Source organism: Dermacentor variabilis, chromosome 5 (assembly GCF_050947875.1).
Source record: "Dermacentor variabilis isolate Ectoservices chromosome 5, ASM5094787v1, whole genome shotgun sequence".
Classification (NCBI taxonomy): Eukaryota; Metazoa; Arthropoda; class Arachnida; order Ixodida; family Ixodidae; genus Dermacentor; species Dermacentor variabilis.
The window spans coordinates 134,068,970-134,094,703 of NC_134572.1; the positions used below are offsets into that span (position 1 = coordinate 134,068,970).

The 25,734-nt window shown below is 49.1% G+C and overlaps 1 protein-coding gene across 1 annotated transcript in view; it reads right to left on the reverse strand.

The window, feature by feature from the left end:
- Positions 1 to 10,884: 10,884 nt before the first annotated feature.
- LOC142583171 (uncharacterized) overlaps positions 10,885 to 25,734 on the reverse strand; it is an 81,243-nt gene continuing 66,393 nt past the window's right edge. Inside the window, exon 2 of the mRNA XM_075693525.1 lies at positions 10,885 to 19,256. Coding sequence (XP_075549640.1) covers positions 18,970 to 19,256 — 287 coding nt within the window. The 3' untranslated portion in view covers positions 10,885 to 18,969. The remainder of the gene's footprint in view (positions 19,257 to 25,734) is intronic.

The window sequence follows — 25,734 nt, forward strand, 5'->3', positions numbered from 1 at the left end:
GACAGCATCGCGGAAATATTGCCGCGACCACATTATGGCAGATCGTTGGGTACGCGAGATCAAATTTTGAGGGAACGGGGACAGCGAAGAGGGTGTAGAGGGGGGATGGGGGCTGACAGTCTTATTTCGCAGCGACTGCTTCTTCTCAGGGAACATGAAGTTGGCGATTCGATGAAATTTGACGATAGCGCCCGTGATGGGTGTCGGAGTGTTGGGGGAAGTATACCTTAAGAACGCGGCTATCGATATCCTGAAGTAATCTTCTGTTTGCATTATTACTATGCAAAGTTCGAGACATGAACGGATAATGAAGATCGTGCTCTGTTATAATCGCACGTACGCGCCTCTGCTGTACGGTGGATCGAACAATTTCCAGGAAGTTTAACGAGCTCGAGTCGAAGCCAAAAAAAGGGAAAAAAAAAGCCTCCCGGCAAGGCCACGTCGCCAGACTCTCCATCATTAACCATCAGCGCGCCCTCGGGAGTATATTGGCGAGGCTCGGAAGAACGCGTTTTTTTGAAGTGGGAAGCGCCATTTGTTCGACGCCCTGATGCCATTGGCCGACTGCGCCTCGTCTGACGTCGAATGACTGAACGGCCCAGGAAGACGAAGCAGTAGAAGAAGCGGCACGGCGCCGAGAAGGAGTTTGGGAGGGGGCAGGTTCGACCGCGTTATGAATTGCATACTTCATGCGCCCTAACGGCCCCGCAAATGCGCGCTCTATACGAACAGAAGCGCCGCGTAGCCGCAGCACGCAAGCAACAAAAGATCCGAGCACGCGATTGCCGGCTGCCGCCACAGCCGCAGCTCCAAGTGTCTGTCGAAACTTGTTGACCCTGAGCACGGAACGAGCTCGCAGCCGAGTCGTTAATCACGCGTCGAATGGGGCCCGTGCTGCTGCCGCCGCGTACGACTGTGGCACGCTGCGCGAAGCGCGCGCGCGCGCGTTGAGACTTTGGGACCGGCCGTCGCCGAAGCGTTTGCAACAGCCGCGCTGGCAGTGAAAAACTGTGTTTGCGGCCGAGAACCAATGAGCGGTTCCTATCGAAAAGCAATCAGCGCGCCCCGCCCCAGAATTCACACACTCGTTCCAGTTCGGACGCAAATGAAACGGCCCTCGCTCTCTCACTCTCTCTCTCTCCTGATTTATCTGCACCCGGCGCTCGCTTCGCGTGCGCCCGCCGCACCGCGGCTGTGGCCGGCTGACGTCTCCGGCGAGCGAAAGACGAAAACAGGAACCCCGTTTATCAAAGCGGCCCGCAGAGCCGCCCAGGCGGATATTTATTGCGCCGAGATTTTGCCGCTCCTTAATAATATTTTTTCCCTTTTTTTTTTGCATTCCAAGTGGGCAGCGCGAGGTGCAAGTATATAAGCGCTCCTTCATCCACGCAGCCCTTCACCTAACCCTGTAGCCCCGGTGAAATGACGCAATTCAGGCCTATGGTGCTGAACTCCTTGTACAAAGAGGTGGAAGCCATCACTGGGAACTCCTCAATATCGAGACCGTTATATACGAAGTTTTGCAGATGTATACTGCCTCATAAGAGCGTACTGCTACAAGATTATTTTCCTTCTTGAATAACTCCACTTCAAAAAAAAAAAAAAAGTATGAGCTGAAGTACATTGGTGTATACAGATTATGCGAGCATGATGTGTTTTTGGTAGACTTGTTTTCTCTGCAATCTTGCCAAATATTCACGGAGTAACCTCGTTGTGTCCTAGTGCGAAGTGAGTAGCCCTCAAGAATTAAATTTCTAAGCATCGTCGCTTCGGCGTATACGCGCGAGAAACACTCATGGGAGGAGGAAGAGGAAAGCGAGATGGGAAGACAGGGAGGTTATCCAGTATGTACATACCTGCTGGCTACCCTGTGCTGGGAAAATCTGTAAAGGGAATAAAAGGTGACAGATTGAGATAAGAGATAAAGACGAAACAGGAACGGAAAAGGAAGAAGAGGCAAAAAAAAAAAAAAGAAAAGAACGTGCGACCACTCCCGTGGTGCAACGCCTTACAACCCTATAGAGTCGGTCACAAAGGCCGCGTGTTTTCAAGTACAGCGGAGCAACGCGTTTAAAGCATATGCTACGCAGTTCGGGAAGCGTAGAACATAATGCATGGACGTACGGTGGAGAGGGGAGCGCCAAGTCCTCCTCACTCTTGAAGTTGACGAGGTAAGAGAAACTATGCGGCAAAGTAGGAGGTCCAGGAGCGTCTGCGGTGATGGAGAACGAGCGAACGCGTGGGGCCGGTGTCGAAGGACGCCTGCGAAGGCTAATTGAAAGGCCGATTCCTACCTACAGGGAACGTTTGCTGCTGCTTGCTGGGAAGGCGCTACAGCTGTCGGTCTTACACGTCGCTGTCTTCACACACTGTATCTTCACTTAGCTGCCTTCTTCACTCTTTCCACACACGAATCTACATATATACTTTCCTTCTTCTTCTTCGGTATTCATTTTCCGTTTACTATACTTCGAGGCTCGTCCGTTCCTGTCGCCCGCTCCTTAGTTTAGAGACTGATGAACTGCCTCTGACAGATCACCAGCCCCGACGTTTGCTCCGCACTGTGCTTTGCAGCTGCCCGAAAACCAGTGCGACCGCGGTGTCGAGAGACGGCCAACGAGAGAGATCCGAGGGAAGGCTCGGGCAGACTGCCGTGCGGGAGTGTATCCAGACTAGCGAGGGTGTTCTCTTCCGATCCGTCATGCCCACACGGCTCCAAAGTAGCTGGTGTAGCTTTCTCTTCCAGACGGAAAATCTTCGGTGGCGCCCTCCCCCGCGTGGTCTCGTTATTTTTCTTACCCTCCCGCCTCCATCTCCACATCTCGCGCTCACTTCAGCCGTCCAGAAAAGGAGGGGGGGGGATATAAATGAACCCGAAGAAACGAAAACCTGTCCGCGAAAAGAACTTGAAGCAGACAGGCGGAGTGGTGTGAACGAATAAACAAGAGTGCTTCGGAAGATCGCGGGCGGACAGGGGCAGACGGCGAGCTTCGTTTACGTTCCCTGCTCAAGCTGAGGCTCGGGGTATATTCGAATGATCGTTCTTTAAAGCGCTCTCAAAGTCATGCGACGAGAGTAGTGTGACCACATTAACGTTTTAAGACGAGAATCAGTGGGCCTGTTATAGTAATAAATTGGCTTCGTTGTAGGCCTTGCAGAACGTTTATGCTTGCAGGATGGAGCTTGTATGCCACCTCAGGCGACCTTAGTAACTCTATACCAGAGCGCTCTGAAGGCGACCAGATAAAATCGGGATAGAGATACGTATGGGACGCCATTCGACAGCTTGCCTATTGAAATCGTCCTCTCTTGTTCTAGAGATTCCCAACTCCAGCAGTGTCTTTGTTTGTTTGTCTCTTTCGTTCTTCTTTTTTTCTTCCAAGTAACGCGTGACTACAACGTGAAAATCCCAAGAAATGACTGCCTCGCATTAGCGTTTTCGTTTAACAAAACTCATTTACGACAAGCCCCCCTCCAGAGTCGAGCCCATTGTCTATATACCACTCCGAGCCGTGTTACCTTGACTCCCACGGTGTCATTTCCATGTAGCGCTTAGTCGCTCTTTGCCCGCGCCAGAGGAAGACGTCTTTATTTTTGCCCGCAATTACGGCGCCGATTGAGCGGCGCTGTTTACACGAGTGTACACCTCCCGTTTACATTGCGCACGCTCGGGAGCCGCGCTGCTCGTTTCTGGCCTTATCAAGGGGGGCACGAATGGGGCAATTACGGCCACGCAACAAGAATAATGTGCCGGCGCCAGCGCGGCGCGCACGCGTTATGTGTATACGCAGTATACTCACTCGTGCTCGCGCATCGGGAGCACGCATGCAAGTAGTCCCCGAAGGAAAGGCCAACCGTTGCCGCTTTCTTCTGCTCGCTCTTCTTACTCTCCCTCCCGCATCCTGCACCCTTTATCGGTAATGAATTCCGGAAACTGGAAAGTCGGGTCGGTCGGCTCTCTCAACGAAACGCACATCCCATTGTTTCTTTCTCCTTTTTTTTTTTCTTTTTGTGCGGCCGCGAGCACTCGCGGCTTGTACGACACGCGCCGATGCGCACGGAGGCTTCCGGCCGCAAAAGCCCACAGGCACGCGAACCACACTCTCTCTCTCTCTCTCTCGCTCCAAGAAGAGTCGCCGATCGGTGCCGAGATGAAATGAGATGAGAGAAACCCCTCGCGTCGCCAATGCATATCTCTCCCCTATCTTTTTACGTTCGTCTAACGAGGTATGAAAGAGATCAGCAGTTTCACGGTCTATTCGCAGAGGTAAGCGCGATGTATACTCCGAGGTAAGACCGACATGGCTGTTTGTGTGTTGAGTGCAGTAACTCTGTGTTGCTGCACCACAACAGCCCCCTTGTCCGGGAAGGACCGTTGGCCCGAACCAAAGCCCCCCGCCCAGTTAACCCGGGTTGACGGAGGGAACCGGGGTCAATGTATCGAATGATGCCGGGTTGATGAGTACACGAAAGCTCATGGACGCGGCGCCTTCAAAGTTGCCAAGTCCTCTTCCCATCTGACAACGGTTCCGAGGTTCGGCCACATAGCCTATACTTAGGTGCGCGCACGTATTCGCGAGGTTCGCTATCAACACACGGCCGCACTATGACACGGGGTGCGAGCAAGAACAACGGAGTGGGCTAACACTGCGAGCTGTCATGAAGCACGATTGTGGCGGTTTGTGCGTAGAAAGACTGGTGCCAGTGGACCGAGTGAGGCGTTAGTGTCTCTGCTTATGGCATAGAGACCTATTGCACGTTTGTAGAGGAGAGCGTTGCGACGTCACTATAGCGAGCCTCAGCTTCAAACACGGGAAAGAAATGCTGCCCGTTCCACTGTTGCGTCACCTATCGCCTTTTCTAGCTTTTTAGGCCTGCAAAGTAGTTCTACACGTACAAGAAGAAAAAAATGAACAAGGCATCAATAAAGGCCACAGCATTTTACTTGTGACCACGCGAGTGTAAGTACGTGAGCACTGTGAGAAGGGAACATTAATCTCGCCTTCGGGTTGCCTTCGCCTTCGCCATTGGCTCAATCAATAAACATGCCATGCTCAAAAAGTGTTCTAACTTGAACAGCGCCACGCAGGATGGAAACAAATAAGACGTGCACAGTGCGGTGTGTGGGTATTCTTTTCGTTCATTTGTGCTGTTCAGACCAGAAGGTCTTCCATCAGAAGACCAAATTCTAGCGACAGAAGTGTTCCACAGGATTGGCGGGAGGGCTGGACTCGGTACACGCGTATACTATAAGTCACGACTAATCCTGTCTTGAGAACCAATTAGATTTTCTCTCTCATGTTACTCGTGCATGCAGTATATCGTACGTGCATACTGCATACAGATGTCGGCGACAGTTCGTGTTTTTAGCTTCTCGGTTTTGTGAAGGTTCACATAGTCTCGCACAGTCAAACAACAGAGATCTCTAAATTAGCTACGAAAGCAAAATAATATAGCAATAAAAGATTTAGCACTTTATTTTCTTGCATAACCACTCAAGGAGGCACCTGTAAGGTCACACATAATGCGGTGCAGAATATTTTTCTTTAAGACCTCCTTGACCGGCGCATGCCAGCTGGGCTACGCGTCAACATCCTTGCGTTTGATGGATCGAGTTGCCCTCGTGCTGAACGAGCAAGGACGAAGTCTAGATTTAAAGACTTAATCTCCTGTTAATTTTTTCCTGAGAAACTGCATGCGCTAGTGCTCCATTTACAAGTGTCGTGCGCAGTGTTTTAAGGCTTACGCTGAAATCCAAACTCAAAGCGTCAAGTATTACTGGTATCATGCAGCCCAAAATTGACCAAGACCTCTTACGCTAGAGTCGTTCGTAAGAGAAACGTCAAGCCAAACCTGATGCTGGACATCTTATAAGCGAATGCATGCGATGCTCTTTGCCAATGGCAAAGAGCATTCCCATTTCTTCTTGTGAATAATTGTAGCGTTAGCTCATTTTCTGAATATGGGCCCAGGTGGCGGTTGCCATGTCGATCTCTCAGTTTCTCTAGCCAGCTCGTCTGTCACATCCATATTAATTAAACAATCCACCTCAAAAGAAAGTTACAAAGAATGCGTAAAAAGAAAACCAACGTCGATGCTATAAATGAACTTTCGCAAATGCTCAGAGCAGAAATTTCTTCAGCAATAAGCAATTTCTTCACAAATACGCTGACCAATTTTATGACACAGGAGCCAAGAAAGTTCTGGCGTTACCTGGCAAAACCGGGGGCGTCTATCGACCAAATGGAAATAGACGGAGCCATTACGGATAACGCAAATTGTATCGCGAACGCCTTTAATCACTATTTCCAGTCTGTGTTCGCCCGTGCTTCTACCTCAGAGTTCAATCAAGCGGAATACCACTCCCGCATGCCTGACCTTGTCATAAGAGAATGCGGCATTCTTAACTTACTGCTACAGCTTGATGAAAAGAAATCGCCTGGGCCCGACGGATTGCCCAATGCTTTTCTAAAGCGATACGCGCAACAACTGTCTCCCCTTCTTCAAAAAATTTTCTCCATATCCATGGCAACAGCATCCGTGCCCGCCGACTGGCTTTGTGTGAAAGTGGTCCCGGTGTTAAAAAAAAAAAATGGGAATAGGCTCTTGGTAAGCATGTACAGGCCTATATCACTAACTAGCTCTTGCTGCAAATTAATGGAGCATGTAATTAACAAAGCAGTCATAACTTACTTGGAAAGCAACAAGCTTTTATATGTAAACCAGCACGGCTTTAGGAAGGGACTATCAACAGTTACGCAATTACTTGAAATTACACACGACTTGGCGGCTGCTATTAACTCTGGTTTGCAAGTGGATGCAGTGTTCGTTGACTTTGCAAAGGCTTTTGATTCTGTCCCACATTGTAAATTAATTGAGAAGCTTAAAATGATTGGTATTAATTCAAACATAGTTTCCTGGATTGCAGCTTACCTCTCAGGCCGTACTCAATACGTCGAAATAAAAAATGCCAAATCCATTAGCCTAGACGTTTGCTCTGGTGTTCCACAGGGATCAGTATTAGGACCTACACTTTTTTTAATATATATAAATGACATTTTTTCCTGTGTCACTTCAGATGTTGTACTGAGATTATTTGCAGACGACTGCGTTGTATACACTACGGTTCGTTCACAAGATGACCAAAATAATCTGCACTTAACACTGACTAACATTGATTCTTGGTGTAAAACTTGGGATATGAAAATAAATGTAAGCAAAACGTCATCTGTCACCATAACAAGGAAAAAAACTCCCATCTATTTCACTTACCTTTCATCAGGATCTGCTGTGACGCGTAATAATGAAGTAAAGTACTTGGGGGTAACGTTTACTGAAAAATTGAGTTGGGAATCCCACGTAGATAACATATGTACAAAAGCATACCGACAACTTGGATTCATCCGACGAAAATTGTCAGCTGCACCAGCGCATGTAAAACTAAACGCCTATATGACTCTAGTAAGACCCATCCTGGAGTACAGCGCCATAGTTTGGAACCCCCATCAGTCTTACCTGAAAACGAAACTTGAAAGAATCCAAAGCCTAGCACTTCGTTTTATTCATTCCCGTTACTCCCGCTACGATAGCGTGACGCTTCTCCGTAAAAGGGCTAGCATCTCGACGTTAGAATGCCGACGACTAACTGCATGTATGAAATTTCTTTTCCTGTTATATCATGATTGCATCAACATAACTAAAGACGTGTACCTAAAGCCACCTCACCACCGCTCCAAAAGAATCAACCACGACTTGTGCATTCGGCCATTTGCTGCTAGATGTAATTTATTCAAATTTTCTTTTTTTCCTCGTTCCATAGAACTATGGAATAGCCTGCCCCGCCATATTGTGAATGATGTGTCAATTGATGTTTTTGTTGCGAATGTTGAATCTTTCTTTGAAAATGCTTTCGTAAATGTGTTGTAGTCATAGCCTTCTTGATTATGAGTCACGGATTGTATGATTCTACAGCTCTGCACACTTTTTGATTCTATTATTTATATAAGTTATGTATCTTTTCATTCATGTTCCGGAACACCAAACCTGTTGTACCACTTATTGTACATTCCACTCCTGTCAGAGCCTGAGAAAGGCTCACAGTATTACGAAATTAAAAAAATAATAATAAAAACAAACTCGACATTTAAACCTGCGTTTACCGCAGGCTATGTGCAAGGAGAGCAGCATGCAGTCACCCCAGTGAGCTCAAGCAATTCTTCGCGAAGCGATTCTTCTGGGCTCCGTTTCCTTCTTTGCACGGAATAACGTGTTTCGGCACCTCTCGAACCCGAAAGAGCTTTCATACGCTGCCCCCTGTTAAGCCCGAAAAGCCGGAACGGCAGCTCTTTTGACCATAGACGGCGTCGTGCTATTCAGCCACGTCACGAGCAGGGAAAGGACTCCCGTAAGCTCTTCCCCCTCTTTTTCATCGCTCGCGGTTTTTCGAAGCTGCTACTACAGCGGCCCGGGATACAGCATCTACATGGAATCAATACACGCTGAACGCCTCGCAAACAACTCAAAAAAAAAAAAAGTGCATTTCGGGACGAGGGCTATGTGGGAGCGATAGAGAGAGAGAGAGAGTTCAATCGAGAGATGCAAAACCTGGCACTGAAAATGAAGGCAAAAAGAAAAAAAGAAAGCATGAGCGACGGTTAGACAAGTATAAAAGTGGGACGCACACTCTTCAGTCAGAACAGCTTACGCCAGACGAATATATATATATCCATCTCTATATACATGCGCCTCTAAGAGGTGACACGAGAGTTGGCCGATAAATCAACGCTGTTACAATATTCGTCCGTTCCTCCTCCCTGACGTGGCAGTGATCCTCTCACTCTCTCTCTCTCTTTACATTTCCTTATTTCAAACCCTCTCAACAGTGTGCAGCGGCGGCTCTGGCCTGTCCTCTCGGATTCTTTGAAAGTTTGCCGAGACGCCGGCGAAGCACCGAGCAGCGGTGACAGCTCTCCCTCTGTGAAACCGGCGGCGCAAAAGCAACACACACACACGTGCTCGCAGAAAAGGGCCTCGGCAAACCGAACGAAACAGTAAAGATATGGAGGGGTAAAAAAAAAAATTTATCGCGCTGACGAAGAAAAGCGCGGCGGCTTCCACCACGTCCTTTCGTGTTTCTCCCGTCTCCGCCTCGCGGACCACGTTGGCCTGGCTGCGTCGGCCTTGCCGCACGCTTTGACGTCGAGCGCGCGGCAGCGCTCGCGTGCTGCTACTGCAGGCCTGCCGCTGTTGCAAGCTGTAGCGGTGCAGCCCGCATCGCTGGAGATCGCCGCCACTGCCACGCCGAGCTGCGTGGCGTGCTCTTTTCTTCTTGGTCGCCATGGCACCTTTTGTGTGCGCGCCCGAATAACGTTCTCCTCAACTTTATGCTTTCTTCCTTTCATCTCCTCCTTCTTTCTTTCCTTCCCGTGCTCGCTGGCCGCCTCCGTCTAGAGAGGCTGCAGTGCGAAACAAAACCGCCGTCGTCGTCTGTCTCTTTATACTATTATGCGACATTTATTTGTTCCTTTATTCTTTGGCTTCCCTCCTTCCAGTTTCTCCTCCTTTCCGTCCTCTCCCAACCCGCTCCTTTTGCATGCACGGCTGGAAAGCAGGCTGGTCGAGTCAACAGCGGGAAACCAAGCAGACGGCGGCGTGTTTGCGAGTGCGTGTTGTCGCCTCGCTTGCCGTGACGCGCATGCAGAAACAGGCGGCGCGCGCGTGCGCGCGCGGACACTCGCCGGGCCCACGGCCCAACTGCCGCGGCACCGTTTCGGTTGAAACACGTGGTGTGCGTCTCTCTGTCTCGTGCGTCGAGCTCTACTGCATCGCGGTTCTGTCGGGGCCCGAGGGACCGTCCATGCCCGCGTCGTATGCGAGCGATGAGCGAAACGCGGGCGCACTGCAGGGGAGCCGCTTTCGCGGCGGGAAAGCGGCACGGCGGGCGGCGGAGAATTGCGGAAGCTTTACGCTTCTTCAGCCTTGGCTCTTAGTTGGTTTTGTGTCTGTTGTGCGTTTCCTTAGTGCACGAGCTTGCCTAAAGGTCTCCTTTGTTCGTCGAAGCGCGATTGGCGTCTCTGCGGTCATTTGCCCGCGTGAATCACGTAATATCACGTGAATGTAACGCGAAGCGGTGAAGCCAACGGGCCACATATGCGGAAGACGAAAATGGGTGTGAAGGCAAAGCTGAAGTAGTCGAGGGGGAAAGAGGGCACGCAGAAATTTGGATTGGAAGTTTGGTGGAGTGTCAGCCTGACACACACACACAAACACACACACACACACACACACACACACACACACACACACACACACACACACACACACACACACACACACACACACACACACACACACACACACACACACACATATATATATTGTGGCTTCTCCGAAACTCCCTTGGTCGTACGCAATTCCTTCTTGCGTTTGCTGCATTGTTAGATCGTTGCAATCGACAATTTCATGTCTCTGAGGAGGGCCCGATTCCACAGGACCTGCGCCTAATAGCCGCTCGGCTACAGAATTTCAAGAATAATAGAAGATGGAGAACAGATCGGGTTCTTGGAGAAGATTAGGAGGACAAGCAAAGTAATAATATTGCAGGTGATGACAGGACCACGAATGCAGCGGAAACATATACCCGAAAGTTTATAGGCTCACCGCCTGGAATTTTTCGGGGTGCATTGCAGTGAAGGGCACATTTCAGTTAAAAATGATCGCGGACTCAAGCGTTCATTTCAAATATTCCAAAAATGTTTAGGCTACCGAGGGATTAAAACCGTTGTTTCAGCAAATTTGGCTGCTTCCGAGGTCCATCTTTGCCGCCGGTCGTATTCGCGCGACGAACTGATGGTGTTCGTCACGAAGGGTAAACAGGAGGCAGCGTTTTCCGTGACATCAACCACATTTTAATGACAGCTTAGTTCATACACAGTTCATGACTTCCAAGTAATGCACTGGTATAGCAAGAAGGTGAGAACGACCCAGCTTTGCTTGAAATCACCCACGCATGAGTACATTAACAGGCATTGGACAATTGTTTTTTTTTTTTTTTTACACTCACAATTTTGTCTCGACAGGATGTCCTTTCGTCTGCGTTTACTCTTTGCACACAAGCAAAATTTGGTGCCGCTTCGGATAAACGCGTTACCACGGTTGCTACCCCCTCTATTTTTTTTTTTTTCACCACAACCTTGCAACTTAGCCGTATTCTCTTTGCACCAACTGCAGATCACCGAGTACGCTTTTGCGTCACACGACTGCATCTCATCAGGCGCGGGCGAAAAAAAAAACAATAAAACAAGAGACGTTTACACACTCGCTGTGACGAACTATACGCTATTAGGACCGGGATCAACGCATGGAAGCGAGGGGGAAGGGTGGCGAGGGGTAGTGATGAAGAGGTCAGGAGGTACGACACCATGAATTATGACAGAACAAACAAAGGCAGGGCTTCACGTCGACACACTGTTGTATTATTAGTTTTTTTTCCTTCCGCATGAACAATGGAATGCGACATTGATGTGGTGTAGATGCAGCGGCGTGTGTGTGTGTATATATATATATATTTATATATATATATATACTTTTTTTTCACACTTCTTCCTTCTTTCTCGCTTGATGTCGCGTATACAGCTATGTGCACCTCGTTTGTCTGTATATGCGGTATTTATATAAGTATAGAGCTGCCGGGCGATCCTGATGAAGGGTATCAAATATTTACAGAGAATAGTCTTGAAAAGGCCCAGTCTCTCTTGCGCGGTTTCTCGCTCGCCTACAGGGGGGGGGGGGGTTTCTCTCCTGCCGTCCTACAACGCACCTGACGCCAGAACCGAGGCATTGTTCTTTTTTTTTTTTTGCCTTTTCCCGCTCGAGAACTGCGGAACGGGAAATAAAAACCTGCCTACGGCTGGCAGCACGCGCAGGCAACGGACGCTAATACCATCTTCCTTCCTCGCCCAGCTGAGTCTAAAAATAACGAGCCTTCCAGTCACCGCTGCGCGATCTCTGCTGCTCGTTGCTGCTTACAACGACGACGAACACGGGACGTTCACTACGCGCGTATCCTATTGACATTTACACACTGCTCTGGAGAAGAACAGGCTGCCTCCGCAACCGCGTCCGATATCCGACCGACTCCTGCGTGACGTGCACAGTTACCGAACCACGCGCTGTTCCTCAATGACTACCGCACCTTATACACCGGTCCAGCAGCGGCGCGTCGTGGTGCTGAGGGTGCCCTTCTGGCCGTCAGCCGCACTTTCAGCCTTCGAAACATTCGAAAAAGAGGTTTAGCCTAACGGTGATTGCTGCTTATCCTCGCCCACCAGCAACTTGCCAAGCTCCTTGTCCGCCCCCTACCCGGCCCCGCTGCACGTATGGGGGGTACCCAGCAGAGGGCGGTAAGGTAAAGACCACCTTGGAGTGACTCTACGACCAACCCTACGCTGAAAAGTTCTTTTGCTGTTTTTATTTTTAGCAGCGCTAATGGAAATGCAGAAATGTGAGCTTCAGCTCCGCTGCAGTACTGTCAGCGACACAGCTTACGACGGTCATACACGTACAAATACGTCACGTGTGCGCCAGTGTACCACTGAATTTTCGTTGTTGTTTAAGGTTGATTTTATCCATGTTTGAGCGAGCCGCGGGACGAATTGATATCCGGGCTACAAGTACGTGGCCTGCAGAGATGCCGCGACCATAGGTAACGGCGCTCATCTGGATAGGCGCATCAATCTCACTGCTATGCCTGCAAGTTTACCTCTTGGTGTTATCGACAGCAGCAAAAAAACGTGTCTTTTCATTTGAGAAGTAGAATTGTCACTTGTGACCACATAAGGCGTATAGAAATGTTGCGAATCTGCCAGGCTTTCACAGTGTGCTTTTGATGCAATCACTCGAAGGCTAATGAGAAAGTCAGCGACTACAAAGCGACCTTGGCGGCGTTCGCACAAGGCACGTGCAGAATCCAGCAGTGCCGTTACTCGCTGACCGGGACTCCTCAACTATAACACGCTAATCGTATGTGTATGCGAAATGCTAACAGCTGCGAAGGCTGTATTACCAATGTTCGGCGGCACCGCTTAGCTACAGTCACTGATCGACGTAGCTTCGTCTTTGGAAACGGTAAGCGAAACTACAGATGGACAGGCGCGGCTCCTCCGAGAGGCGTGACTGGCCAGAAGAGTGAAAAGACGTCCCCTCAGCACCGCGATGTACAAAGGACTGCCTTCGCGCCGCTGTTCTCGTACGCCTCCCACTAAAATGAATGTGGATGGAAAGCACTACATAAATAGTAATGTTTGTGTATACATATATATATTTATAATATATATCTGAAAAACTGACTTCGGATTTTTTTTTTTCCTTCTTCAAATAATTCGGGTCGAGAGGACTCGCCATGCAAATGGCGCTTCTATACAAGCAAAGCGGTGAAATGGACACAAGCGTCGGCGTGCGATTGGTCGGTACGACGGCGTCTTCGAGACCCCGCCCACTTTTGAAGCGGGCGGGGCCCGGTTGGTTTTAGCGGTGGGGAACGAGTTCCAAGTTTGGATCTGTGTCTCTCTTTGGGGCGAGATTTGGCAGGCAGTGCCCTATGCCCGTCTCGATGAACATATTGTTAAGCGTAAAAGAGAGTTCCCAGGCAATTAACTGCTCCGCGGACCCTGCGGGCTATTGGGAGATGTGCCTGCGAATCAGTGAAGGAGAAATCGGTAATGCGTGAATATTCAAATTTTCGAACAACAGTCGAGTACATCTGTTTGGAATAGATACAATATGGCATTAAATTTCTTCGAATACTTAATTATGGGAGAATAGACGCCGCTATTGCGCTTACAGGAGAATGCCTACTCCGAAAAAGGAAAAAGAAAAAGGCATGCGGACTTTGTCTGCAGGCCGTTTGTATAGTGCCTGTTGAAGGCTGACCAGGAATTGTTGTGAATTCTGACTTTCCTTCCTTTTTTTCATCCGCGCGCTGCTCAGCTGAATTCAGCGTAGACCTCTAAGGAATAAGGAATATTTTGGACGAACTTCTCGTTCATGTCTGCTTGCATTTACAAAAGCAATAAAGGTATTCCGTGTTCTTTTCGATATTCCAAGTCCATTGTTTTCGAACAATCGCGTTCGATTAGAATCGAATATTTCACTATGCTAAGACGAACTGGGACTTCTTTGCGAGGGCTCGCACTTACTGACCGTTCTTACAATCTTCCGTGGGAGTCGTCCCTAAATTGCTAGCCCCTGCGTTCACACCTGTTTATCATTCCAACGCGTCCACTGCGCGACCAATCGCACGCCGTGACATGTTTTATGCAAGGCGGGACGAAACTCTAATGGAACCGTGTACCGGTGAGCAAAAAGCCAAAGCGGTTCTCCAACCTATGTCACGGTATAAATGCAAACGCAATAAATTAGCACTATAAGGAGAGATCAGCAAATCGAGAACAATATGGCACGAACCACATTCTCTTGCTTGCCTCCGAACATACATCTTTTTCATCAGGTTTCTTTTGCCGTAGTTGTCTTGTTTCCTTCTTGGCATGACTCTAACACATCATCGGTTCACTCCTCAAAAGAGAATAAAATAAACATGAACCAACCAGTAAATGAGCAGCACATATTCACACTCTTTAAAATGGTCAGAAAAAAAAATGTTCTCAAGTAAAATAACCTATGTACACAAGAAATTCACAACCACAATCTCAAAACAAGCATATATAGAGTTTCTCACCGAATGCTCCAGGTAACACGTGAAAGTGTAAAAATAAAATCAATATTGTACATTCCTTCTTATTTCACCAGTGTTATTGGTGTAGGCGTAAAAACCTGAGACAAGGAAAAGTAACACGGTGACCACAAATAATAATAATAAACAGCCAGTGAACACAAGTTCATCTCTCCACACACTCCACTCATACCCAACAAGGGGGCAAACAAATGCACTGAGTCATCGATGCGAAAATGAAGCAAGCAAAAACAGTTCGCTCGTGTCATGAAGAAACGAAGCATTATACCATTCACAACACTTTTTCCCCACAACAACACTTCCAGGAGAACAAGTGTACAGCTATAAGAGACGCCTCAACATAACACGCTCGGCTAGGAGGGCAAGTCTATAGGAAACGGAAAAAAAAACAAAAAACAAAAAAGGAGCACTTTGCACTTCTCGTCAGCTTCAAACCTCTTTCCCTCGCGTTCTTCTTAAATTATTGAGTTTAAACTTTTGCCTCTTTGCCTTGGCTTCTCTTTCCCAACCACCTTTCTTTCCCCTCACCAATGAGCCACTCGAGAGCCCGACGTGTACTTACCCCTGAGTGTGCGCTCACGTTAATACGACACTTTTCTTTCGCCCTGCGTCACTTGCTTCACCTTTCGGCTCTGGGATGTTTTCGCATGCATCCTGAAGACACTGACACATATAGTATATACACCGTCACACACAGCGTCCACCGTGTACAGGCATCATCACCCAAAGCGCCTCGAAAAGTCAACCCTCGCACCCGGGAGAGAGAACAGTTGTTTTTTTCTTTTCTTTGCTTTCCTTTCCTTGTTTCTTTGCCTTGGCCCGTGTTTTGCCGAACGCTGCGAGCTGCCGCTGCGGCTTAACGCCTCAGCCGCGCCGCTCGGCGGTTGGAGGACGCAGCGATGAACAACAACGTCGCTGGAACAATTGCAGCATTGGGGAAGAGAGGGGGAGAAGGGAAAAAAGGAGTTCGTGGTCACACAGTCCTTCGCATGTGTTTTGTGTGCCGTTCCTTCTTTCGGTGCGTGTGTGTTTTGTGTGTTTGCGCGAGTGTGTGGTACAACTATTAGCTTTCTCTCTTCTTTATTTTTTGTTTGTTTGGATCCTTTCTATCACTCCCCTGTTATCCCCTCGTTTTACTTTACAGATCATACATACTTTATACATAAATATATCTTTCTTTTCTTTTGTTGTTTGTTCCTTCTTTTGGTGCGTATGAGTGTGTTTCAGCGGTGTCACACACGGTTTCTTCTTATATTTTTGGTGCCGTCGGCCAGTGTTGGTGTCGTGCGCCGCCGCTCCTTTTAAAGCGCACACAAACTTGGCTCGAGGTGTGTGGTGTTGTTCTGAGAGTCTTTGTTTCGGGAGCACTCGATTTCACAGCACACAGCGCTGACGAACGAGAGAGAACGCGACACGTCGCTCCTCCTCTCCTTTCACCCTGAAGTCCACTAGGGTGAGGCGGGATGACGGAGGAGGCTGCTCGTTGATGGCAGACTCCCTTGCGCGAGCGTTCTTCCCTAGGTGGCACGACTCTTACCTAGGTGACAGGCGAACGAGCAGACACCACAAGGCGACGTTCGCCTGGTGGAGAGATGGCGCACAGTCCGTATAAAGAGCCAGTCCTCGTATACCCGGAGAGGCGTGTTCACGGCGAAGGCCTTTTCCGAGTCGCTGCTTGCTTCCTCGAAGTTATACGACGGTGTTTCCACGTCACGGCGGCGTTCGGACCAAGACCATGCGAATGGGTGCTGTGTGAGCTGGCTGGCTGGCGCAAGTCGTAACGGCTCGAGCGCACAGCGTCGGTCACGTTTCTTGCTTTGCGGAAGTCACTGCCACACGGGTCGTGTTTTCCGAGTTTGATGCTGTTTCTTTTATCTTCCTCCTTTATTTTCTTTCGTCGTCGCTGTTTTTCTCTTATTTTTGTCGTAGTATGTATGCCACACGTATGACCGCGACATGCACTTCTGGGAAAGCTATTCTTTGGCCGGATCCGCTTGTGTCGAAAACTGCTGATCTGTCCGTCAGTCAAATGACGACAGGAAGTTTGCCTTTCTTCTTTTTTTTTTCAGTTACACGACTTGTTTGCGCGATTTTCGCGATACGAGTTCGTCGTATAGGCTTTGCAATTTCGTAAGGATCCACGGCCTGAGCTCTGCTTAGCCCATTATGTCGATCACCACGCGCGTAGATAAGACAGTCGTTGTTATTCTCACGTTTGTTTGTTTGTTTCCCGAAAAGACGTTAGCTTCACTGCTTAGACACACCGTACGAGATAGCTGCCATTGATCAGGGCAGGATCAGGGCTGCCATTGAACAGGTTCTGCTCGTTCTTCATTTCTTTTCTTTTCTTTTAGTTCTGTTGCGAAGCGTAATTTCCGACATGAAAAGGCAGTTTGTTCGGTTTTTTGGATGGGCGAAGCTGCGACAAACTCATCTGGGCAGGTCATCGACCGGTTATGAAATGTAGGCCAATTGCAATTGTCAGTTCCAATTCAGTGGATTGCTGTTTGGGATCAGCTAACATGTTTCTTGGGCCTGCACGCATGTCTACCTTAAATCAGTTTGACACTGCTAAACCAGCAGTGTGCACAACACTGAAAAAATTTGATTTCCAAAGCCTGACAGTCTGACGCTTCGGGCGTTGCCGAATTATAATAGAAACAGAATAGCATTGTCAAAGCCTTAGCCAGTTCGCAAGGCGTCGGGTGTGTGCGCTACACCGCACGCATATTGCACGGTACTTTTTGAATAGACAACTGAACTCTCTGGAGTGGTTACGTTCATTAATGCGTGAGCAGTAAGACGGTAGCCTAAGCCACTAACAATGTGATCTCTCTGTCTGTTCTTTCTTTCATTCTTTTTTCATTTAGTTTGGGGAGGGGGGAACAAAATAATTAGGTGCCGCGCTCGGCAATTTACCCATGGGTGGACAAAGAGTTGGAGAACCAGCACCAGATGGCGTTCGTCGGAGCTCGCTTCACTGAGGCGGTATATGCACGGCGGCGGATGGTTCTTTCTTTTCTTTTCTTTCGGGCCATTTGCTTGTATATTTTTTTTTTCTTAAGTTTGGTCATGGTACGTTTCCTCCGAGAGAAGTGAAAAAGAAGAAGCTCTGTACGCACATGGCAGCCGAAAGCAAGCAAGGGTGGAGGCGAGGGGGGGGGGGTTGAAGAGAGCATCGGTTTCAAAGGCATTTGACGGAGAGGTTTCGGGGTAGCTTTCCGACAGAAGCCGACGCGCACATCAGAGGAAATACAGCCGCACGTCGCAAACCGCTAGGAAGGAATGAGTATTGCAGTGTAAACACAGAAAGCTGTTTTCCAGTCCAGTATTAGAGTTTTGGAACTTCGATGGCCTGGTTTTCTCTGTTTTGTCATAGGCCTGGGACTAGACGGGAAACGAGTGACGACTTCCCGCTCAGAACAGTAGTCGACCTGGCACGCAAAATAAGAAAGTGTTACAAGATTCCTTCGAGATGCAAAAGAACATTTTGTTGGGTGACAAAGTAATTACGCATTAAGGAGGTCGCAATTTCCGGAGAGTTACATTTCTTAGGATTTGTTGTGTTTACATCTGGGAGGCTCGAGCGAAACGCAACCTCTGTGCGACCGCTTTGTGCTTGTCGATTGTGATATATCTCCTGAGTGAGTTGAAGTTAGCGACGGCGGCTGTACGGAAGGTGAACACTGCGTATAGTTTAGGAACAGAACTAACGGCGGATTACGCTGCTACGTCAAGTGTCGCCACCGAATTCGCGCATATGTGCATTCCTCTGATCGCACGAAGGCTTCAGTTTTCGCTCTCGAATGAGTTCGCCGGAGTTATTGTAATTAATGCCGCCTAGCATGCGGGGAGATCAGTCGAAGAGGGATTGTTTCGACAGACGCGCCTCGTAACCGCGCGCGCGCGTGAAGTTGCGAGATTTCGAGGAGCGACGAAGGGGGAAAAAAAAAGAGAAAGAAAAATATTAGACGCCTTTCACGACAGAGACGAAGGAGAGCTTAAGAAAACGAGCGAACTTGAACAAACGAACGAACGATGTGGAATCGACTGTACTCTCTCTCTTTTTTTTTTCGATCTTTTCTTTCCCTTCGAGTTATTTTTTTTTCTTTCCCTCGTCTCCTTCTTTCTTTCCTCGTCTGTTCTGTGGGCATGTCGAACGGGAGAAACAAGAGAGGGCAAACAAACGGTTGTTATGAGAACGGCAGCAACTGCCCTGCCTACGCCTTGGTTTCGCTGTGCATGTGCGGATGGTGGTCGGGGATCACCTGCGGGATCTGGGGTGGAATGGTGTTGGCCATCTTGTGCTCCTTCTTCCACTTCATGCGCCGGTTCTGGAACCAGATCTTGATCTGCCGCTCCGAGAGGCAGAGCGCATGCGCGATCTCGATGCGCCGCCGCCGCGTCAGGTAGCGGTTGAAGTGGAACTCCTTCTCGAGTTCCAGCGTCTGGTACCGCGTGTATGACGTCCGCTGCCGCTTGGTCTCACCCATGGCGTTCACGCCGTCTGCACGATAGAAAGAGAGAGAGAGAGAGAAAAGGAGGAAAAAGAACATTAGGATTGCCGGGGCTCAAAAGGAAAGCTCTGGAGCAGGTTCTCATCAAAAAACGCTTTTGTCGTCTGTTTGTGGGCGTACGTATACGTAGCGCCACATACCTTATGCGCCACAGCGAGCGTGGACACCGGCTTTCGGTGGTGTCTTGCGCGTTCGTGCGTGTGTGGTCGACGCCTAATGGTGCTAAATCACAGACCACCATGCACGGACCGCGCACAGAGAGCGTCCTTGCAAAGGCGTCTTTTCTCTTCCTGCGAAAAATCTTCCGCGATTACGGGCTTTCTTTCTTTCTTTCTTTCTTTCTTTCTTTCTTTCTTCCTTTCTTTCTTTCTTTCTTTCTTTCTCTTTTTATCAGGTTTCTATTTTCTGCCCACTCCAGGCTTGCGCGGAATGTCTTCTCCTGTCGAGTGCGATGCCAAGACCGGACACCAACATCGCCTGTTCTTCCTCTCGTTATGACAGCGCGTGGCACAAAGTTAGCATCCGCCTATGCTGTACGCGGCCCACGCGTTTTTCTGGTTGTAATAAAGGAAAAATGAAACTGGTGTATGTATATATTTTTACTATTTTATTTTTTTGAATCAAGGTATAAACTTGCTCGTCACAGGCCCTGCTCAATACTGCAGAGAGGAGCCCGCGTGAGAGCATAGAGGAGACGCACTATATGGCGTATAGACGTATACCGAAACATATAGCGGTAAAGCGCGAGAAGCAGGTGTAGTGGCGACATCTTGTGTCACTGCGTTCAACCGTGTACCGCAAGAGCTTTTATTCCAATCACCATCGCCTACGTGCCACAGACCTGTCATAGCGTAATCGTGTCGGCAGTGATCTGATCGTCGTGAAGGTATTTCTGTATATCTTCTTTTGAAAGTCAACCGATACGAGGAAGCTTCCAACGCTCTAAAGGCGGTAACGCTGTCCCGCGCTGTCGCTGTGCCAGCGGGGCTCCCACTATGCCGGTACAAGGCTCCGCTATGGCATGTCTATTCTGTCTGCGCTGCACTAAAACTCATTAAAATAACAGAGAGCTTATTTTAGCTTGCAAGAAAGCTGCATATTTTTCTATGGTAATGAGTGTCTTCTCATAAATACGGTTGGCCCATTCGCCGGCGGGACGTACATTTTAATTACATCGAATTGACGCTTCTAGGGAGAGTGCAGCGAGTTAGCAACACAGTACAGCCACGGAGGCTGTCTCGCAAGCTTTTGGACGTTCTCGCACTATTTGTTACGCTGTGCTGATACTTTGCTGTTTCCCTTCAGTAAGCCTTGTATAGAGAGTGGCGTGGTTTAATTATTTCGATTCTACAGCAGTCGCAACGCTCGGAAGGCTGAGAAACCCTCCCGTAAATATATTTCAATTTCACGCGGGCCAACCAGCCTTGCGAGGCTGTACATCTCACTCAGTCACGCACGAGTTCGTAATTATCAACAACGCGCGAAAATTTGGAAGACCAGAAGGACCGAAATAAACCAGCTGCGGCGCAATCACAAAAACAAGGTTCATTACAGAAAACCCACGAGCGTATACGACTGTTCGTATATTTGTTTTCCGTCTTGTGGCGCGGTAGTCAAAAAACTATACTAGCCATAGCCTATTTCTGATCTAAACTACCGGCAACGTTTTCGCCGGCTTCGCATAGGCGACTGTTGCTGACATACGTTCGTACGCGTCAAGGTCGAGATAACACTGCCGATAACAACGGCAAGCCTCATTAAGCACTGCGCCTCAGGCGGCGAGGGGACGTTGCATCGAATTACGTGATGGTTATCATTTGGCTACGCGTAGCAGTTAAAGGAGAATGATGAAGTGAGCCTATAGAGCACGTACGACAGCTTCATGTGACAAATACATTTCCTTTCGCGAGCTCCCACTGGAACAGCACGTCGAAAATATTATTCAAGTCTTTATCGCTTGCTCACAACTTTCGATGAAGGCTATAAACTGGAATGAAGACTACGCGAATGTGTAGAATGAAGGTCATGGAAAGTGCTTACTTATGAAGCCAGAAACATTTGTCACATATACATTCGTAATTCCACTATGGTGTACTTAGAAGTGAACCCGAAAACGCCAGTCAAAAGTGATATGTGCAAGAAACTGCAGAGCTAGATTGTGTTTTAGGCTAAGCTCGTCGTTTGCGTTTAATTTATTTATGCTTTGCGTTACCCTTCAAGCATAAACAGCAGGAGATCAACATATACAGTTTCTTTTCCTTACAATACGTGGCGTGCAATCTATATAATAATTTTAAGGTATAGATTAAGGTATGGTATAAGGTCAGAACATTAAGAAAGGTAAATGAGAAATGATAGTGAAGGTAAAGCTTAAATAATAAAAAAGGAGACCGTCAGCCTTTGTAATTCTGAAATAACAGCAAATGATGTAAGTGACGACCTTGCTTCAGTATGTGGCGGACATATTTGAGAACGTGAGTGGCAAAAAGGCATCTCGAGTATCACCACCGCTAAAAAAAAGAAGAATAAAGAAATAAAGAGAATGAAAGAGAATGAAAGAAATAGAAAGAAAGAGGACAATGAATATATAGTGTCTTTTGGTATTTCTCCGCTTTGAGACACCGGTCCACTCTTTAATTGCGTTCTGCAGATATTTCTCGCATTCTCACGTCTGCCTTGGCGCAGTGTCGGTATTCTCACGTTTATCCTGGCTTACGCGCAAAGTTCACTAGCTATATATATATATATATATATATATATATATATATATATATATATATAAAAGCTCGCGATGGCAACAGGCAGGACACGGCCACTTTGTATGAGCTACGAAAATGAAGATGCCAAGGAAGAAAAAAAGGACAGCGCAACCAGAGAACTGAACACGTCTGCGAACACGACGAGGACGCAAGCGAAAGCCAGGGAAAGAAAGAGAAGCTGTTTACCCAAAGCGCGCCTCGCAATTTGTAAATGGCGGAATAAATAAATTATGCGCACGTCAAGGGGCGGCGGAGCGCCGCGGTGCCGGCGTCTCGCGGAGAGACAATCGCTGCCGTAAACAAATAAAAAAAAAAACGCCTCGCACACACACACACACAAACACACACAGGTCGCGCGACCGTATAAATCTTGAGAAATTAATCTTCGCAAGGAGAAGGAGACGAGGCGGCGCGACCGGAAAGGAACTTGGTGGCGGTGCCGAGAGGCGCAGCGAAAGAGGTGGCGGCGGCGGCGGCTGCGGCGTCTGCATGCCGAAGGAGGCAACCCGCGTGCCGCTGCAGTCTGCGGCTTCCAGAGGCGGAAGGTTGTAGGGGGTGTTGGAGGGGGGGGAGAGAAGTGGAGGAGGATGGAGAAGCGAGAGGCATTGCGCGGGACTTCATCCGGTCGTCGCCGGCGCGATGGAAACCCGCGAATGCGCGCCTCCTTCCGTCTCTTTGCTTCCTTCGACTTACCGCGCACATGTTTTCTCCTACTCTTTCGCAAGGCTGTCCACAGCGTTTATACTGCCTGCGTGTGGGAAGACGCTCTCCGCTTCACTTCACCCGAACCTGACTGCCTCCTTGACTCGTCTGGCAACGCTTGTCTTCCCCCTGCCACTCCACTTTGCAATCATACTGGCACTTCTTTGCCTCGAGGTCCTCCTGGTAACTCCTTCTTACGCGTCTCCGCCGCCGGCGAGACTATTTTGCTGTTACTTCGCGCGCGTACGTCCACGACGCGCCTTTACTGCTGGCTCTCACGAAGCAGACGGACGGGGAGGGCTCACGGGAGGAAAGCTGAAGTCGCGACGCGTCACTGGAGCGGCCCGCGGGCAGCAGCCGAGAAGCGAGAAAGCTTCGGAGGGGGGCTGCCCTCACGCGCGCGCATGCAGCAGGCAGGCAGGTAGGAAGGCAGCCAAGCAGGTACGCGCTCACGCCGCTTCGCTTCGCCCCTGGTCGTCGTCGGACACGCTCGCCTGGGCCTAACCTCAAGAGCGCCGAGAAAATGAACCCGTAATAATTGCGCGTTCCGCCCTTTCTGACCATTCACGGGCGGGGAGGTTGATGCATCGCCGCCAAGAAACCGGTCTCCGCCAGAGAGAGAGAGAGAGAGAGCGATAGCCTTTTTTCTTTCTTTTTTCTTTTCCTCTATTCGTTCACTGGCCAAGCAGAGCGCGTTTCTCCGTTCACTTCTTAGGCTGTTTTGCACGCGTATATTGCGCTTGTCTTCTCAGGCTTCCGTAGACGGGCTTGCGCACCCGAGGCCTGGGACAGTTGGCTGCTGCTGCCACCAGCAGCTTCCTCTCGATCCGGGACACGGACATCCCCGGCAGCGTGTGTGTGTGTGCGTGTGTGTGTGTGTGTGTGTGTGTGTGCGCGTGTGCGTGTGTGTGCGTGTGCGTGTGTGTGAGAGAGAGAGAGCGCTCGCGCGTACATTCACTGGCGGCGTCGTCACTTGGCCGGGATCGTTAATAGATCACGAACTCTTCATATCCGAAGAACCCCCGAGCGGCACCGCGGAACGGAGGCACTGACGCCCTGAGGGACTCCAGAGCCTTCTCGGGAATTTCCCGGTGGCTTTCATTTAGCCACCGGGAGGTGGCGCGCGCGACAGGGTGCGTTGACCGGCTACAGTCCGGCACAGGCCGCCGCCGGGAGGATTGGGGCGGCGGCGAGAAAACAAGTTGCCAGAGCGGCCCCTCTGGCGAGCCACTATAGAAGAAGCCACGCAATAATGCGTGCACGGGCGTGATAGAAAGGAGTGGCTTTGCATCGCCCTGATGCACTGGGAGGGAAGACGTCTGCGAGCAGGCTGGCCAGGCAGAAAAAGCGCGCGGCCCCCGCGAGCGAATTCTCGGTTGAGCGTGTTTTCATGCCCTCTCTCTCTCTCTCTTTCTTGTTTCATCCCGATGTCGCGAGCAAATTGCTTTCAGATAGAAGCGAGATCGCACCGTAGTGGAGCCCGACGGTTCGCAGCCGAGCACGATGATGGTCTGAAACCCGCGGAAGTGCTGCTCACGCAGTGTTTTTCCTTCCAACGTCATCAAGCAGCTTATAGGGGGGCATGGGGCTTCTCTGTGCGGAGATATGCATATTTGATGTGAATCTCATTTCCGACGAAGGCGCTGACTGCGGCGACAAGTTATTTCTTTCCTTCTTCTTTTTTTTTTTTTTTTTTTTTTTGCGCAGTCGGGATGCCCGAATGCTTCATTCGGCTAATTGCCACCAGCAGAGCGCTCTGTAATTTGGAAGGTCGCGAGAAAACGCAGTGAGGGCATGCCGGTCGTGGAGGTAAAACCACCCCCTTCGGCACCTCGGCATCACATTTACACCGAATCGCGCCCTCCGTGATGCTTTGCGAAGCAAGCCTGGCCCCCTTGGTATGTGTGCGTACACCTTGGAGCTTCGTAGCGCCAACCACTCGTTACTGCAATGGCTGAATTCGAGAGTCCCATCGTAAAAAAAATAGCGCGATTTTCCTCGCGGCGCTCATTCGCGGCGCATACCGGTCGCTTCTTGTTTTGTTCAAAGGAGATTGATAAAATGCTTTCCATTCTGGCGTGTGGATTTGAATCCCATGTGGGCGGAATTTGTCTTCCAACCGTGCAGCTGCAGCTAAGTGTATGAACACGTCCACAATTCACATTGGAGGAACGTGAAAGCGGAACCCACAACGTTTTTCCCTGGCCAAACCAGTTGCCTTTGGCTGGCCGCCTTTGCGCTAGTCTAACATCACATTCGCCCGCGACCTGCTCTTACAGGCAGTTACGGCGTAAAAACTTTTCTTAGGAATTAGAGCATCCATGGTGATATAGAAGGGGAACCGATGGGCTAGATCTTGTTAATCGTAACCGTATAAAGCCAACAGGCAATGAAGCCTCGGAAAGCATCGGCGAAATCAGTGGCGGATGAAATTGAAATGTAGAAAATGTGTATGGTGATAAGGGGGGGGGGGGAGGGGGGCGTGTCAAAAATTATCAACGTCGTGCACACAGCATTTCAATCAGATAACTTCGCACTGCTGTCAGTGTTTCAAGCCAGCACTTGCGCCACCGGCCACCAATACTTAATCATTATTTTCTTCTTTCCCTTCCCTTAGGCGTGCGGACCCTTCCTTCTTGAAATAAACAAGCCTTTATTATTTTTGCACTTGTATTTGTCGCCGTACAGCCTAAAATTAAGGTCACTGCAGGAAAACCTGACGTTCCAATCGTGCAAGCAGGAAACACGAACCTAATGTGCTACTTTATATTATTTGGTACTTCTTCATTAAAGAAAATCACATAGCTGATTTTTTAAATTTTTTCTCTCAAGCCTCACTATCTCGTTTGCTTGACTCGTGACGTGTCCTTTGACTACTTATGTGTTTTACGCACAGATATATTTCATTTTTTAGTGATATTAAAAAAGAATAATCCGACGCTTTAACGTAATTTTATAGCAAATCAGATAAGGCTTCCACAGATACCTCTGCCATGTTTAAAGTGCT